Below are 17,723 nucleotides of genomic sequence, written 5' to 3' on the forward strand. Positions count from 1 at the left end.
TTTCCCATTGGATTTTAGCCACCCGGGTCTCCCATTGGACAGCCGATCTTACCGGCTTGACATCTAGGCTTCCGGGTAAGCTATAAACACACCGATGGGATCGATGTAAAGGCTGAAGTGTCCTGCTTTCATTAAAAAAAGAATTACGTCGCTCTTATTTTCCGTTCCGGAAATAGACGCGAAAGAGTACGACTATACCCCCCCCCCGGTATCACCGGCGATGACGGCGATCTAACCTAAGGGTTAACGTTAGCCTATAATGTCTGGACTGTAACGTTAGCCTGACTAATCAGCTACTAGTAGCCTAGGGAGTATCCATGGAAGTATCAGAAAAACTTGGGACGGGATTTATTTTGGTGTATCTGTGTTTCAGCGTTAGGCCGCCTAACAAGATGGGTGAGTGTGTATGATTGTGTCCTTTTTTATTGCCTTGGCACGCCATTGCCAATAACATTGGCTAACGTTATCTACGTCACGTTACGTTTTGCTGTCAGTAGTGGGAACCGGCCTGGGTTCACGTTTGTGTGTATTAACGTTAGTGTGTAGCCAAATATTTTATGCAATACAATAAGCTTAGCTATGTTTGCAATATTTTCTCAAACAAACCCTAGCTGTTAGGGTTTGTTTGAGAAAAACTCCTTTCCTCCTTACACAAAATAGTTTACAAGGTGTAGATGCGTTAAGTGTGTGTGTGTGTGTGTGTGTGTGTGTGTCTGGACGGGGGGGTCGGCTTTGAGTTTGGGCCCTATCCAACCTCAAGGCGTTGTGCAGCAGGGGGCCCAAAATAAGTGATTTGAGGGCATCCCCCAAAAGAATTCGTGCGCGCGCATAGCGCACGAACCCAATCCACTGTGCCCCCTCACATTTTGGGGTTGCATGACACCCCAGACCATGTTGCACCACCATGTTTCTGCACTTTTTCATCACCCACCGTAGTTTGCATTCCCTCCTCAACAAGTGCTTTGGTAAAGAACTGTTTTTTTTTAACATGAAACTGATGTATTTAGAGTTTAAATCACTGGGTCTGATTGTTAAACAGAGGACAGGACCTCTGTAGATAATTCAGCTACCAGTAAAAACCTCCTGAACATCTGGATCTTAAGTTACCAGAGAAAAAACGAGAGCACACATTACCAGGTACTGGGTCAGCAGCCCATTTTCAATATGCCATACAACGTTTGAGAAACACTTATTTGTAACGTGAAACTGTTTTGGGGTTTTTGTGTGTATTTGACCAGTTTAAATAACCATCAGGTCTGTTTGTTTTGGAGAGAAGGAGACCTCTGCAGATAATTCAGGTCACAGTTAAATGTCTGGATCACAAATAAGGTCAGCGCATATTAAGTTGTCAGAGAAAAGAGGTGAGCAGAAATTAGGAAGTGCTGGGTGGAGTACTGGAACTAACAAGTAAAAAACACTTGGTTAATTGATTTTTCAAAGTACAAATTGCTCTCCATTTAAATATATATAATGTTTAGGGTGTAAACTAATGGAGAAAACTCCACTTGTTGATATAAATTGTTCTAAATGAAGTATAGCAGGTTGGCTAATCAAACTGTAAAGGAAAGCCTATACAATTGAGATAAGAAAAATCTCACACTCTTTCTCCATCTTCTCCTTTCTACATCTCTCTTCCTTATCCGAAAATCAAAGATTAACACAAGACATGAAAAAGCTAATAATAGCTAGCAGCGTTTACTTCACCTACCAACAGTATGTGAATGTGCTAGTGGAGATCTCAGTGTTGTTGAGGGAGCACAGCAAGCACTTCATCATGTAACTGTTGTCTTTTTTTTAAAATTATTATTATTTTCTTATTAAAAGCGTGGCCAGATGTGTCGAGGGATTGTCACCGAAAGCTGCCTCGTCTTCTGGGGTTTACTTTCATTATCACATCGTAGTCACAAAACAAGTGGTGCTTTTTTTTCTTTCAGGCAGCTGGCAACTTTGCATCTACAGAAGAGGAGCTCCTTATGTGCTCTCCCTCCTACAGTCGTTGAAATGAAGAAATAAATGGCAAATGCTAGTAAAGTAAAAAGATTACTGGCTCAGAATTATGCTTGAGTAAAGAGCAGAAGCAGAGTTTTTAAAAAGGAACATGACAAATACTTATGTCTTTAAAAAAACCTGAACTCATATCAAGTCAAGTGAACTTTATTTATGCCGCACTTTAATCACAAACAGAGTTGATCCAAAGTGCTCTTACAGCACACACAGAGAAAAGCAAAAAGAACAGATCAATCATTACTGTTGTTCTTGCACCTGTAGCGAAAAACTGTATCCTTGTTGTTCATGTGCGTTACTTGTAAAATGTTACTACCCTGTTATTAGCAGGCGCTGGGCTCGCAGGTCCATCTGTGACGTGTGGGACAGTGAAGGTGAAACCATGATTTGTAATGTGGAACTGCTTTTACAAATTTTATCACCTGGTCTGGCGAGTTTTGGCGAGGAAGAGACCTCTGTGGATAATTCTGCTTCCGCTAAAAACCTCCTGAACAATTAACACTGAAGAAATCCTGAGGTGGAAATGTTTCATCTAGCTAGTTGCAATCTGCAGTCCTCACAGCTCAACACATTCTCACTCCAACCTCGTCACATATTGATGTTTTGGTCATGGACTTTCTACATCCACATACAGCTTGCAAGGTAACCTGGGTGTGTTGGTAGTTGATGTTCTGGGACACCATGTAAAGTTCTCTTCTTTCAAGATAAACTTCCGTTTTCACAGGAAATTTAACGTTTACATAGAGTCTCTTTCAAAATAAAACGCACTACATTGGTACAACACCGTAAATTGATGTGGTTAGGTTTAGGAATAAAGAACAGAGTTTGGCTTTAGAAAAGTCAGTGTTTGTCAGACCCATCCACCCCACTCGGTCTCTCACCACCTTAACTTTCATCCTTGTCTTGCCACATTTCCCCATGATGCCACTGGATGTCCATAATGGCAACCGGCCGTGTATCATGCCGACATTAAAAGATGCCTGTTGTCGTTGGTTTCTGACGCCGCAAGTCACTGCCAAAGCACCGGATTTCGACGACTTTGGACTGAGGTCCCTACATCTTACACACAGTTTCTTTGAGCATATTCTCAAGTTGGAGAAAATCCATCCATCCGTTTTCGTAATTGCTTATCCTCTTGAGGGTCGTGGGGGGGCTGTAGCCTATCCCAGCTGACATTGGGCGAGAGGCAGGGTACACCCTGGACATGTCGCCAGACTATCACAGGGCTGACACATAGAGACAGACAACCATTCACACTCACATTCACACCTACGGGCAATTTAGAGTCACCAGTTAACCTGCATGTCTTTGGACTGTGGGAGGAAGCCGGAGTACCTAGAGAAAACCCACTCTGACACAAGGAGAACATGCAAACTCCACACAGAAGGGCTCCCTCCTGGGATTGAACCAGGAACCCTCTTGCTGTGAGGCGACAGTGCTAACTACTACACCCTTGGAGAAAATCTAATAGAAGAAAAAAAAGAGAAGAAGAGTAGAGAGCACATGATGTTCCAGAAAATATGTTGTGTTTTTGTATTTTGCTGAAGTGGAAGTATGTTGATCCGTACCTGTATTGATTCATTTATTCAGTGATATGTAAATGTGCAGTCTAATGCTTACATAAGAACGACTTTGAATGTTTATTATCATTAAGTTAGACTAATCAATTCAAACCACCAGGGGCTGTCGGATGCAGAGGTTACTTCTAATCTAATCTATTTTCTAAGGATGTTGTTTCTAATCCTCTTAGGGGTTTTACTTTTAATAAGTTTTTTCACTGATGCACCAAATGCAGATGTGGTTAGTGGTCCTGCAGGTGGCTTTCTGCTCCCAGTCCCAAACAGAATGCTGTGTCATGCTCTATGAACATTGATTTCAAAGCATTTTAATTATACTTTTGTGAATATGCTGTCCTTGAGGGACCAGGCAGCTAATGTCACACATGTGATCATATGCAGGGAAGGGATAAAAACACTTCACCGAAACTTCGACTGCAAAGAGATGAAAAGAGGAATGATGCGTAAGGGGGCGATAATAAGACAGTCTTTAAGAGAATTCTGTGCCTGACAGGAACTTCAAACTCTACTGTGTCAAAGAAGGGAGACAGGACTGAAATCAGTTTATACTCTGGGATCAACAAGTGCAATGGCAGGAGTGTATATATAAACACCTGAGATAAAAGAGAGGAGTGTCTAAAAAGAAGAAATGCCTTAAGCCTCAGATAAAGCCCAGAGCAAAAGCCAGCAGCGCCTGTGAGATGAGAGCACACCTTCTGGGAAAGAAAGGGTTGAGAGAAATGTTGAATTACAATGTCATGTCCACTGTATCTGAAGAAAGAGAACAGCAAACACTTTATCCACTTCCTGTGGACTCAACAGTCATGGGGTGATATGACAGCTGGCTCAGAGCGGAGGCCAGCGCACACGGCCCAGAGTCTACGTCACATTAATTCATACGTGTTCCTCCTGGACATGGCAGCCGTCAGAGTCATTTAGGAGAGATTTATCACTGTCCGTCTCATGAGCCGTCCTGTGACATTTCCATTTGTCACATGACAGTAAATCACGTTTCCATTTTATGGTGCTGCTCTGGACATGAACATTACTTGAAACATGGTGTCGTCAAAAGCTTATTCGGCATGATAGAGAGACATAGAGAGAAAAAGACAGAGAAATTGAGCCGAAAAGGGAGAGGCAAAGATTCAGAGAAAGATGGTTATGCAACAGGGGATTGATGGGAAAGAAACCAAAGTGCAGCATTAAGTGTTCTTGGCTGAACAGAAGATGATCGGGGAGGATGCAGCATGCATCTATGTTTTATGGAATTCTTGGGTGAAATGGATGGATGGATGAGTGAGTCAGAAACCGAGGGCTGTAAAGGTGAGATATATGAAGCAATAGTGGAAATAAGTGACACACAGCTGAGGGAAGGTCATGTGGCAGTGGGGAGCTGTTAGCCAAGGATAACTGATGCCATTTAAAATGAAAAATTAGGTAAGGATTGGACAATAGGGAACAGTTTGTGATACATGCACCATAATGAGGCTGAGATACAAGCATCATTGTGCCGCAGCGTAGCATTTAACATGTACATACATAAACATAGATTTCAGCAATGGGTAAATCATTGTTGGAAACATATGTAGTCATGTGTAGGAGCGGGTAGGTGGGTGGGGTGGGAGGTAGGGTAGGTGTAAAATATGCATGATGTGTATCTGTATGTAAATATGTGTATTTGTTGTTGTTGTGTATGTGTATGTTGTTTTGTATGTTTTCTTTTTTAAAGGCCCTTCTAGGGACGGGCATTGGAAATTAGCAGTAGCTATAAATGCTGTGATACATTGCATTGGTTAATTGCTGTGCAATTCTCTATGTGTATGTATCTGTCCCTATCAAATAAACATGAAATGAAATGAAATCAATGTTAAGATGTCAAACAATTCATTAAATGTAAAAAAAAATTCTACCAAAATTTTAGACTAGTATTACTTTGTTTTATGATGTGCATGTATGGAGAAATGTTTTCAGAGTTAGCGTTAGCAAATGTAGTTTAGAATGGGTTGAAAATAAACAATTGCGCTAGCTAACCAACATGATTTGGTCATTCAGACTTCATTGGGATGGCATCATATTTGGTAAAAAGGAATGAGTGTTTAAAGGAAGTGTTTAGAGTTTTTAATGTGATGAAGATGCTCTTTGGTAGGGCACAAATTCAAAAAGGTCCCTGGCACTTTCTGGCAAAAAGTTTAAAAGCATTGAATCAGATTGTTATTTCATGGTTTGTTCATTTGTTTCATAGGTTATAACTTTTTTTTAATTTTTATTTTTAGGTTCTTTTTGAGTGGATGGGTTTTAATTTTTGCCAGCAGAGTTCCGTAGACCTTTCGTCTTCTTTTCTTTCTTCTTCTTTTTTTCCCTTTCGCCGTATAACATTTTGTAATTTTACTGTATTTTACTGTAAAGTGACTTAAACCATAGATGTATGATAATACCTAGATACCAGATTCCAAGATGGTGCCTATTGTTACCGGCTCACCCTTCTTCCCCTTTAAGGGCAGTGGCCTTGTAGGTAACCTGTGAGGGTGACATGTGCCTCAGTGTGTACACGGAGGGAAGCAGCTCTATCGGGGTGTCATGGTGAAGACGACAGCTGTCACCCAGACTGTTCATTTCAGTGGAATTGCTTGCCTGATGCATATGACCAAAGAAGTCTCTAGCCTCTGGTTTTACGTCCACGGTATGTGGACCCTGGATATGCACAGCAATGTCTCTCATGTTGGCCCCACCCGCGAGTTCCTATTCAGCTCCTAGACTTTACACTGTGATGATGTCACAGATTTTTTTAAAATCTCTTTTCTCGGCTCTAGTGAAGTTTTTCTGATGTAACCCCCCATGGATCAAAACTTTCTAATAGAAAGAGTCATACTGACCTTGTCTGCAGTTCAAGTTGTCCTCTCAACAGTTTTACAGACGTCTCTTTTATAATGGTGGCCTATGGGGAAAATGTGTTTTTGGGCCGCAGGACATTTTTTGTTGCTGCAATACCATGAGTGGCCACTAGGTAATATTGGCAGTAAGGCTAAGCAGCATTCCTGGGGGCCCACTTAAAAACATATATATTTATATCATTATTAAACAGCATTTTAAGGACGTGTCTCTTACTCCTCAATTTAAATTTGGATATCAACAAGCTAGGATTAGCTTTGTCACTTGATTCAATTTGCTACTACTTAAACAGTTTCACCTGGCAATTACTAATATTTAGAAACAACTGCTCTTTGTACAGAAGAATAATTAAAAAAATTTTTTTCAAGAAATCTCTGCTTAGTAAACATTACTAACAGGTATAAGTCCCAACTTAAGAGGGCCAACTCAACTCAACTCAACTCAAATTTATTTATGAAGCAGATTTTAAACAACTCATATTGACCAAAGTGCTGTACAAAAGGAGTAAGATGCTAAAAACACCCACATGAGAGGCATCATAACAGTCAGGTACACAGCTCATTCATTCAGAGACATCAGATAAAACCACATCAGGGGGACTCAAACGCTAATGAATACAAGTAGTTTTTGAGCCTGGACTGTCAATGGTGGAGGCAGATCTGATTGGGAGGGGGATGCTGTTCCTCAGTTTGGGGGCAGACACAGCAAAGGCACGATCACCCCCGAGCTAAGTCTGGAGCGTGGGACAGCCTGGAGCTGACTTGAGGGACCTGGGGGGTAAAATAAGGGCTTAGGAGGTCTGGGATGTAGGATGGGGCTAGACCATTAAGGGCTTTGTACACAAACAGGAGAACCTTAAAGCCAATTGTGAACCAGCCAGTCTTCAGTGGAGAGAGGCTAAAACGGGTGGGATATGGTCTCTCGTCCAAGTACCTGTGAGGAGAGAGTGGATTGACTAATACTGGTATACAGAGAGTTACAGTAGTTTAAACGGGCATGGGTGACGATCTCCAAGTTCTTGAGGGAGAGCAATGGCTTGATTTTAGATATGGTGCAGACTCAGAGTTGGAAAAAGCTGTCTTTACTACTGCATGAATTTGCTTGTCAAACGTAAAGGCGGAGTGAAATACCAGGTTTTTATATGGCTTTAACCAGCTGATGCCAGTTATGGTGGCTAAGGCAGGCTCAGGCCCGCAATTCTACCTATTCTGCCTGGATACTGAAGCATCTGTGATTTTTATAGGATATTTAGGTTAAATTGACCAAGGACAGCAGCCATAAAGGAACATAAAACTGGCAGATATAGTCAGAGGATGCAAAGAAATATGAAATGTGAGCCAGCCAATAAAGCTGTAAGATGGATGGACAGGTGGACATATACACGGATTTTGCAGGCTTTCAAGCAGTGAGAGAAATAAAAGGAAAACGTGGGCTACTCAATCACAGCAAGATGTGAAAGAACAGGCAGGCGGAGGCAGCCAGGTGGATGCTGACTAACACTGAGTTGTCTGCCGCTCCAGCATCGCTGACTATAATTATTCATTAGCCCCCTAACACACAGATCAAACAGTGACATCCTCCCCCTCAGGTGCTTGACAAACGTCTCCATTTGTCTCTTTCACTGTCAGAGATTGGGACTGGGACTGTGTACTTCAATTCACATGGTGGGCGCAAATCAGATGATCCTATGTTCATTTCACAGCGCTCCTAACCATTATCGTTAAATGTAAAAAGACTATTTACCCAAGAACACAGCCACCAGGGTGTGAAATTAAGAATAAAAGAGCTTTATGACTACAGTGGGTTACTGATGCACTAAATAGCCTGCGATGGGAACATATCACCTTGTTAGCAACCAGTTAACATCAGTAGTCAGTACTGGGGAACACAGGCTGGGGAAGCAATGGGGTGCAGCAAGTCCATTGCTTTTGCTGTAATCTTATAAGACATTATTAGGCTGTATACCCTCAAGGCTTTCTCACACATGCTAGAACTTCCACCACTGGGCTCTCGGAGGTCAGGCTATATAATTAGTGCTGAATCTCGAAGAAGGAAGAGCAAATACAGATTAATCACCCCGTGTCACTGGTGCTGGAGCTGAAGGATTGACCGTTTAGCACAAAAAGTGCTTCGATCTATGGGCTGTTGTTGACAGCTGTGTGTGGATAATCATCATCATTACCATTACTGGTACCAGGACTCTGCTCCTGGTTATTATATCCAGTAATCAGCAGCAGCGACATCAAGACGTTCAACACATTTTCATTGACCAGAATGTGGACAGCTGCAGCTATAGGGTAAGATGAGTGAGCCACAGTAGTGAAGGAAAGACATTATTTTCAGTAAGGTTTTAATGAGAGGCAAACACAGAGAAGGAGGCTTACAGTAAATGTGTTGCTCATCTTGACAGGAGCCACATGGGTATTTAATGGAAGTGAACACACAGATAAGAGACAGAGCTGAGAGGGAACTAATTTAAATGATGACAATGATGCAAGGGAACGGAGTTCAGGGTGAGGAGGGACAGGGAATGAAGGAATGAGACATGGGAGAGCTTTGGAGCCCAGAAGGAGGTGCGGTGTCAGTGTAAATTGAAGGAGAGGGGGGTAGATAAAGATTAAGGGCCGAAAGTATGAGAACGTGTGGGAGGAGGAGAGTGAGGGGAAGAAAAGAAGTGATATGGTAGATCAAACTGGATGTATGTGTGTGTGCATCCAGCACTGTGTGCCTGTGTGTGTGTGTGTGTGTGTGTGGAGGTGGGGGGTAGTGAAAAAAAGAAGGGGAGAGAGATGCAGTGCAAATGAGAGGGTGGGTGGCATAAACAGAAAGGGAGAGAGAGAGGGAGGCTGGGAGGAGGAGGAGGAGGTGGGGGGGGTGCACAAAGGCTCTGTTGGGAGATGAATACAGCTGTGCAGAGAGACAGAGGGAGATGCACAAACAGTAAAACAACCAACACTAGCCCACACAGCAGGACCAAATGATAGGAGCAACAGTGGTTTATTGGTAGATGGAAGGAACACTGGGATATAATCAGAAGTAAGCGAAGAAGGAGAGAAATCTCAGCCACTCAGAACATTTGGGAGAGTGGGGGAGGAAACAAAGAGAAGAGGAGTGACCTGAGGTGGAAAACCAGAGGACTGAAACAGGTAGGAGGAAGAGAGGGGCATGATGAGACCAAACCTGAGAGTGAGGAAATGTGTGCATGTAAAAAAAAAAAACAGGGAGAGCGTTTTTTATAGTTTAAAAAAAATGAAATTCAAAGATAAATATTTTGTTGGATGTGCATGCACAGACTGAGTGAATTTAAAGAAAGGAAACAAAGAGATGAAGCCAAATATTCTGTATTTAGGCGATGCTTGTTTGGACCCATAGAGGCATGATAAATAGAAAAGAAGCATGCATTAAACAAGACAAATAATCATGTGAGACTTTAGTCTAAGCTACAAAGCGGTAAACAAAAACATGAATGAAAACATAAATGTGCTGGCATGAATTAATCATCAACTGGCAAGTGTGGAAAAACAACCTAATAACATTGTGTGGCTCGTTTACTTCCACTGTGGCCACATAGTGTTCATATGGAGCATCATTTATAATGGCAGCGCTGTGTAAATAATAGATTGAATATTCAATGGAAATGCTTTGCTGAGGTCCTGGGAACATGTCAACATGTATGAGAACATAAACACACGAATGATGGATTCAGATTATGTGGATGAAAGTGAGATGTAAGGAGAGCTGAAATCTATTACAGACAGTGAGATGTATCTGCAGGAGGAGAAGGGTGAGTAACAACTAGACAACGGGGAATCCTTGATGAGTTAAGAGACTGGATTAGTGATCAGTGGAGGGGGCTTTGTGAATAAACCATGAGGTCGCAGCCACATATATCTGCAGATGACAGTTTGTGCGACACACTTATGTGCTAGAAACACACAAAAACAAGCATGTGTGCATGTATAAAAAGTAGGTAGGTGCACTCATGTCTTATCTAGACGCTGTCTTTATCTCTTTGTGTATTCTTAAGTAGCTACTTGTGTATTCATGGGACACAGAGGAAGAAATCAATTCAAGTTTCCGCCACGTTTTCACAAGTATGAGGGCAGGCCGAGAGATGGCACAGTTTTATCACATCAAAGGGTGACAGTGTGCTGCACGTTTCCCCTGAGGTTTGGGATCACATTCAGTTAGCTGCTGCCACCCTATGGTGAAACAGTGTTATCCCACGTAATGTAAATGTGCAGGAGGAATAATTTGTGGTTGTGTTTTTGCGTGTTGCATCTCCCCTAGCACAGCTGCTGACCTCTGTCCGCTGGTCCACAATGTCTGTCCAGCTGCACACGCTACTGACCCTCTGCCTGACCGTCACACAGGGGTGAGAGCTGAGGTTCAACACTCATGTACAGGGTTGAGAACACATGCTAACACTGATCTTTATTGATTGAAAATGCAATGCCTTAGGTTGATGTATGTTCTCGTACAACTTTTATGACCCGTTTCCTGCCTTCTTTCTTTTCCATCTCTCTTTATTGTCATCAGTGGATGTATGTTTTCTAGCAACCACTGGGGCGAATGGAACGGCTCTCAGCTTCAGCCCACGATTCAGAAGCTGATGAAAGGATACAACCGCTACCTCAGACCTAATTTCAATGGTAGGATTGAGCTTCATAAGTAATTTATACATGTAGTTGAGTTCAAGTGTTGGTTCATGCAAAAATGTAATTTCTGTGCACTTATTTCCAACTCCTCCTGTGTCTGTGTTTGACAGAGGGTCCTGTGGAAATTGGAATGAGTCTTGACATCGCCAGCATTGATGCCATCTCTGAAATCAATATGGTACACCAGTCTTCCTACTTTGTGTCAGTGGGTGAATCAATGGCGCCGCCAGGGGGTGGCCAGGGCCACCCTTATACAATAGCTGCACAACCCCCCCACATACACACACACACACACACACACACATTTCTTCTTGCAAAAATAATTGAAGGCCTCTGAGTCCTGCACAGGTCTGATTTTCAAGACCACAATCCCAGCATACAATACCGCACCGGCCCCGCCACCCACACTAATGACCAATAAGTTCCACAACCCGACCGGTCAACACAAGATTTGAGGCCCAACCTGAAAATGCAAACTGTATAATAACCATCTGTGTTCAAATATTTCTGTTAGGGGGTGTGTTTAAATTGATCAATCTGAGCCATTTCATGCATGTAAAGATAACAAATTTTAAAACAAAGGTAATTTGGGAAATACAATTTAAATGACGATTTTTTTGCTTATTCCCATTATACTGAGCAGCATATCTCCACAGTTAATACGCCTGTCAGAAACACACCTGATTGAAGCAGCTCTTATGAACCAGTTAGTGCAGAGGACAGAGGCAAGACACAAAGTCAGTGATCAGAGGATTAAAATGTGAAAACATTCCATTAAATTATTATTATTCTCATTTTATTTAAATATATTTATCATCTAACATGCAAAATCTAACGCACATGTTCCTTTTTCACCCAGAACTGAAACCAGAAATAAAATTAAGACAAAATTCCACCCGCAAATCACTTTTTTTTTTTGCCAGTCACCTGACGGGTACCCACAGGTACCAGACCCAATGCAGGACTTTGCCTTGTTGAGGTGTTTTTAAACTTTAGTGGGTTAGCTTCCAGTAAACGTTGTGTGTCTAACAATCAGTGTTTTCTGTCAAATTAAAGCTGTTTATTTGTCTTTTTAAGGAAAAGGATGATCAGCCTTTTGAAGAACAGTGACCCACTTAAAACATGACACATAACACATTAAAACAGAACTGTTGTGGAACTCAAAATGTCAACTGTACTATTATTAGTCACATCAGATAATTAGTAACATCAACTCTAAAACAAGAAACCAAGGCACATCAGTATGCGATTCCTTAACCCTCATTTTGACATAATGTAAAACTGCTTGAATCACTGAAATCGACAGGCCTATATTTGGGACAGGTCTTTAATTCCTTTCAAACAAAACTGTTGCACAACAAAAATGGGAAAGACAATCAAATTGTTTATTTAATCCAGTATGAATAAAATAAGTTGTGGCACTTGGGGGTTACGGCACCCGGCATACCAACACAACACCACTTAATCCTGTTAAAACAAAACTCACAACTTGGGTTAATTTCCATGAAGAACACTTCTGATTCTTTTGATCTAAGGACTCTTACGTAAGAACTGAAGGAATATGAATAACTTACAGGGTAATCCAGGAATGGACGCATAATTTGAGGTAGCCAACAACCTGGTTTTATACATCCGAAGAACTTCTTGGTAACCAGACCAGGCCTCTAATTGTGACGGACGTTTATTTGTCAAATTGTGTAGCCATACAAGGCTAGTAAAAGGGACTAGGTGTTTAATTGAAGTTTTACGATAGTTTATGACTAACCTTTATACAACTGTACTACAACAGCATAATGGAAGTCCTGAAACTCAGATATGGTTTTAGGTTTTGGCCACCCCAAGATTTTCAGTGGCCATATTGGGCCAAGCAAAATTTCTGGGGGCCACTGGGTTGAATAAGTGACTGAAGAAACAAATAAATGACTGAAAGTCTTCCTTACAATATCTTCTTAGGACTACACTGCGACCATCTTCCTCCGTCAGCGCTGGCGTGACTCCAGGCTGGTGTTCCCTGGAAATGAGAGCGTCAGCGTGGACGGACGCCTCGTGTCACTGCTGTGGATCCCTGACACCTTCATCCCCGACTCCAAACGTTCCTTCCTGCATGACGTCACGGTGGAAAACCGCCTCATACGCATCTTCAGCAATGGAACAGTTCTCTATGCCCTACGGTACAGGTTTATGTTTATTGATTCAACAGTCGCTGACATTTGATCATTTGATACTCCTGCCCGTAAGCTTTTCAGATTCTGCTGAGCTGGAAGAGGTTAAAATGAAAGGAAATGTAGGGAGATGAAAAGAGAAAGGCGAGGAAGACAAAATCTACTGAGATTTTTTTCATGCTGTTTTCATGATTGTCGTGGTAGTCAACCGTGAATTGGCCTTTGGTTCGGCTAAAAAAAGACAGGAAGAAAAAAGAGCACTTATGTATCATCGCTCAGTCATATAACTCAAGGGAATGCCACTGAAATTACTTTTTTTGTACCCTTCAAACAGTTCAGATTGTGGTGGGGAAAATTCGTTGCCTGTGGCCACAGTCAAAATTTGTTCTGATGTCTAATCTGTCATGTCATACTGATATAAAACTTTATTATGACTGGAAAGCTTTACTGAGGACAGAAAGGGCAGTGTTGTGCAAGATGTTCCTTATTCTTCGTGATTAGAGGGAAAACATTTTATATAAATAGTTATGTTGTACAGATCCATGTTTGTCAGTTGTTTTTTAAAAATATTATTGGCATATTTTGCTTTGTATAGAAATAGAACACTGATGTTCTTCAGTAAGCAATACATCAACTAAATAATTTTGATTCTAGTGCTCAGAAACTGTCAGCAAATTCCAAGTCTTATACATAATTAATGCATCAGATGCAGAAATGTCTGACACTTCGGATATGAGTCTTTGTTCTTTCCGTTGTTGCTCAGGGGGAAAGTTCTTTGTGTTCTCTGGTTATTAACTGCCCTGTCCGACATCAAAGGAGTAACAGTGTGTCGGAGGGAGTTGTTCTAATGATCTTGTTATGAATGCACAACAGCATCACGGCTACCATCGCCTGCAACATGGACCTGACCAAGTATCCCATGGACAGACAGGAGTGCACCCTGCAGCTGGAGAGCTGTGAGTACCTGTGTGAACCCTCCACTCCATCAAGTGTGTAGATGGACATACATCACCATCATCTCATCATCACCATCACCATTTTCATCATCAGTGTAGTGAGTATCAAACTGACACTGTTATTTTAAGCAGATCATTCATTCAACCTTAGCTATAAACCGTTGTGTGTGTGTGTGTGTGTCAGGGGGCTACAACCTGCAGGATGTGGTGTTCTATTGGACCAGAGGGAATGACTCAGTGAAGGGTCTTGACATACTGCGGCTGGCTCAGTACAGCGTAGAGAGCTACTATACATCAGTGTCAGAGGCTGTGTATGAGACAGGTAGGACACTACATCTCCCACTGTTCCCCTCACATGTGGAGTTATATGTGAGAGCACAAATGTAATACAGCTTTTTGTGTCTCCTCATACAGGACAATACCCCAAGCTGGTGCTGCATTTTGCATTGCGTAGAAACGTGCTGTTCTTCATCTTGGAGACGTACGTTCCCTCCATTCTGCTGGTGGTTCTCTCCTGGGTCTCTTTCTGGATCAGCCAGTCCTCCGTCCCAGCCAGGACCTGTATCGGTCAGTACCAGATCTCTTACTGCATTTTATCAGAGGTAAAAGTGTAATGATGATGGTGTATTCCACATTATTAATTCATTGTAGGATTTTATTTACGACCTTTTCACATCCCACCTCACAGACTCAATACGGTCAGAAAGATCAAATGTATTTGAGTGCCATTCATTTAAACATCAGCACATGAGAGGGAGAGCTGTTGTAATGAATATCAACACAGCTATGATTCTGCAGCACATATGAGGCAACAGGCAACACATAGGCATTCCTACACAATAGCTTGCTACTTTGTGTACACATTACCACAGGCCAGCTACTTTACAGCACGTACATTTGTCTGTATTTTCCATTTATTGTGCAACCAGTGTAATAAGGGTCTGTTGACAGTCACTTTGGTGGCATGTTTGATTCCTGTGAGTTAACAGCTTGACCAGATAGTACCTTGTGACACTGGTTGATGCTGTAGGGTTCATTACAACACTGGGGGGGACACATATGACAAAGGGGATTTGGGGGGGTCACACAACACCAGAACATTTTGATTGTCAAACACCTAATGTCCTGCATTCTGGTGATTTTTTTTTATGCACCATCTGTCAAAATAAAAGTCCTCAGCTACTTTCATGTTTCAGGGGGGGGTGTCCCCTGGGGGGGTGTCCCCTGTGTCCTCCTACACCTATGCCTGGGGATTTGCAGTGAAGTATTCAGGCTCCTTTCCCACCCTTTGTTCTCCTCTGATGATCATTTATAATTAAACTCAAATTTTATTTGTGGAAAATGTTCATCGTTGTGGTGCAAAGTTTGTCACAACAACCGTTAATGTGGAATAATTACCAGTGTACCTGTAAATAGGAGTGATACATGTATAGTTAAAAGTCCCAGTGATGTATAAATCGGTGGCATGCCAACCAATATCCTCGGCAACTTTTACAGATGTACAGTCGATAGTGTCCTCACCAGGTCAATCACAGTCCAATATGGAAACTGTACTGCTCAGGACAGGAAGTCCCTCCAGCGCGTGATAAAAACTGCACAACTCATTTTAGGAGCAGCCCTCCCTTCCATTCAGTACATTTACAACAGCAGGGTCAACATTATCAAAGACAGTACACACCCCAACTACAGTCTGAACACTTCTGCCATCAGGCAGACACTACAGGAGTGTCAACCCCCACCTGACTGCTTTGACTTAAACTTACTTCTTACTACATTTCCATGAGGCATGGTGCACTTAACTTTTATTGCATTTTAATTCTTAGGTAATTTAATTCAAATTTTATTATTGTTCTGTGTGAAGGGAGACTGGCTATTAAGAATTTCATTGTACGGTGTGAATCAGTCTTGAATCTTGAAACTCTTGAATATAAATAAACGTAATCCTGTATGTTTTAGCACAAAACTGATACACTGTCCACACTGGGAAAAAAAAAAATCAAATTTAGCATTTTTACTGTGGTTAGAGGGCATGTAAAACACATTTTGTGTTTACAAGGTGTTTAAACTGATGTTAGTCGATACCGCATGTTACTCAATAACTCTAAATTATTTATTAACTGTAAATTATGCAGCAGAGTGCACGAAGTTCAGCCATGCATTATAACGATCATGCATTAATGAGAATAAGCATCGATACATTATCCTCACTACAGCCTCAGTTCAACACATGATTTGACCTTTATATGTTTTCTGACACCTACCCAATTAAATCAAAGAGCAACAGCAAAGGAAAAAAGCCAATGAGGGGGAATCTGATGACTGAGATGATGAAGAGTTGGACGAACACAATGCCAAACTTGAACTGATTACCAAAATATGGATTAGAGGTTCAGTAGCTATTCTGCAAACAGCAACACTGTGATGTGTTTTCCAGGGGTGACAACGGTCCTGACGATGACCACACTGATGATGGGCGCCCGCACCTCCCTGCCCAATGCCAACTGCTTCATCAAGGCCATAGATGTTTACCTGGGGATCTGCTTCACCTTCATCTTCGGTGCACTGCTGGAGTACGCCTGTGCCCACTTCTACACCATGCAGCACCAGACCATAGAGGACTTACACAGGGTGAGGAGTTTTTTTTTTTACATTTAATATGAGGTGATATTTTGCTTTTAACATGTTAGATAATTAGAATATTGGAATTGTGTTGTCACCTATCAGGAGCTTCTGAAGGAGTTCAATGAATCCAATGGAAACGGCTCCATTCCCATCGTCAGCTCCACCCAACCGAACCAGTCTGTGGATATCGGCTCCACTGCAGAGGAGACCACGGAGCAGTCAGCGGACAGTGACACAAAGAACAATGCTGGATCAAAAGAGAAGGCAGTGTCAAAGCAGGGCTGCGGCCTGTCTTCAGTGAAGGAGGCATCACGCAGGGCAGCGTCCGTCTTCATTGTGGAGAATCCGCACAACATCGATCGCCATGCTCGCACCGTTTTCCCCACGGCGTTCCTCTTTGTCAATATCCTCTACTGGCTCTACTATCTCTTTTTCTGAGCGCTGCTTCCAAGCTGCTGCATAGTTCATTTCACCATCCTGAAGCTGCTCTACCTCCTCATTTGAGACCCAAATACCAGTTGCCACTGCCTGGATCTAAACAAGCTTTTTTTCTATCACATATACAAATCCTTTATACCCCACAGACAGGCTGCAAAGTGATGACAAGCAGCTGACATATTAACACGTAGAGGGGAAGATAGAAAGCCTGTCTGTTTACTGACGATTCAATAGAACAAATGAGGATGAGTTTTAACAATAGACTGCCTGAACTGCATCACACTATACTGTGTTGCATCCAACTGCCTTCATTAGGTGACTGATGTAGATGTTTTCTTTTCTTGTTTTGGCTTTCATACATCATTTGTGTGAGACCATATATTGTATACCTCACAGCAAATCATATGAAATTAAAATAATAAATCAGTGACTGAGAAT

General features: G+C 42.0%; 1 protein-coding gene across 3 annotated transcripts; it reads left to right on the top strand.

Annotated features, from left to right (window-relative positions):
- Nucleotides 1–9,277: 9,277 nt before the first annotated feature.
- Nucleotides 9,278–17,697, top strand: gabrp (gamma-aminobutyric acid type A receptor subunit pi). Of its 3 annotated transcripts, none has more exons than XM_050042293.1 (10): nucleotides 9,278–9,595; nucleotides 10,740–10,824; nucleotides 10,989–11,101; nucleotides 11,218–11,285; nucleotides 13,061–13,278; nucleotides 14,143–14,225; nucleotides 14,410–14,547; nucleotides 14,640–14,792; nucleotides 16,660–16,853; nucleotides 16,950–17,697. In XM_050042293.1, exons 2-10 carry the CDS (start codon nucleotides 10,772–10,774, stop codon nucleotides 17,283–17,285), a joined length of 1,356 nt encoding a protein of 451 aa, XP_049898250.1. In that variant the 5' UTR covers nucleotides 9,278–9,595; nucleotides 10,740–10,771; the 3' UTR covers nucleotides 17,286–17,697. The 3 variants fall into 3 exon arrangements, with proteins under 3 accessions (XP_049898250.1, XP_049898252.1, XP_049898251.1); XM_050042295.1 differs by having other exon boundaries at nucleotides 10,745–10,824; XM_050042294.1 differs by having other exon boundaries at nucleotides 9,278–9,594; nucleotides 10,727–10,824.
- Nucleotides 17,698–17,723: the final 26 nt, after the last annotated feature.

Source organism: Epinephelus moara, chromosome 4 (genome assembly GCF_006386435.1).
Source record: "Epinephelus moara isolate mb chromosome 4, YSFRI_EMoa_1.0, whole genome shotgun sequence".
Classification (NCBI taxonomy): Eukaryota; Metazoa; Chordata; class Actinopteri; order Perciformes; family Serranidae; genus Epinephelus; species Epinephelus moara.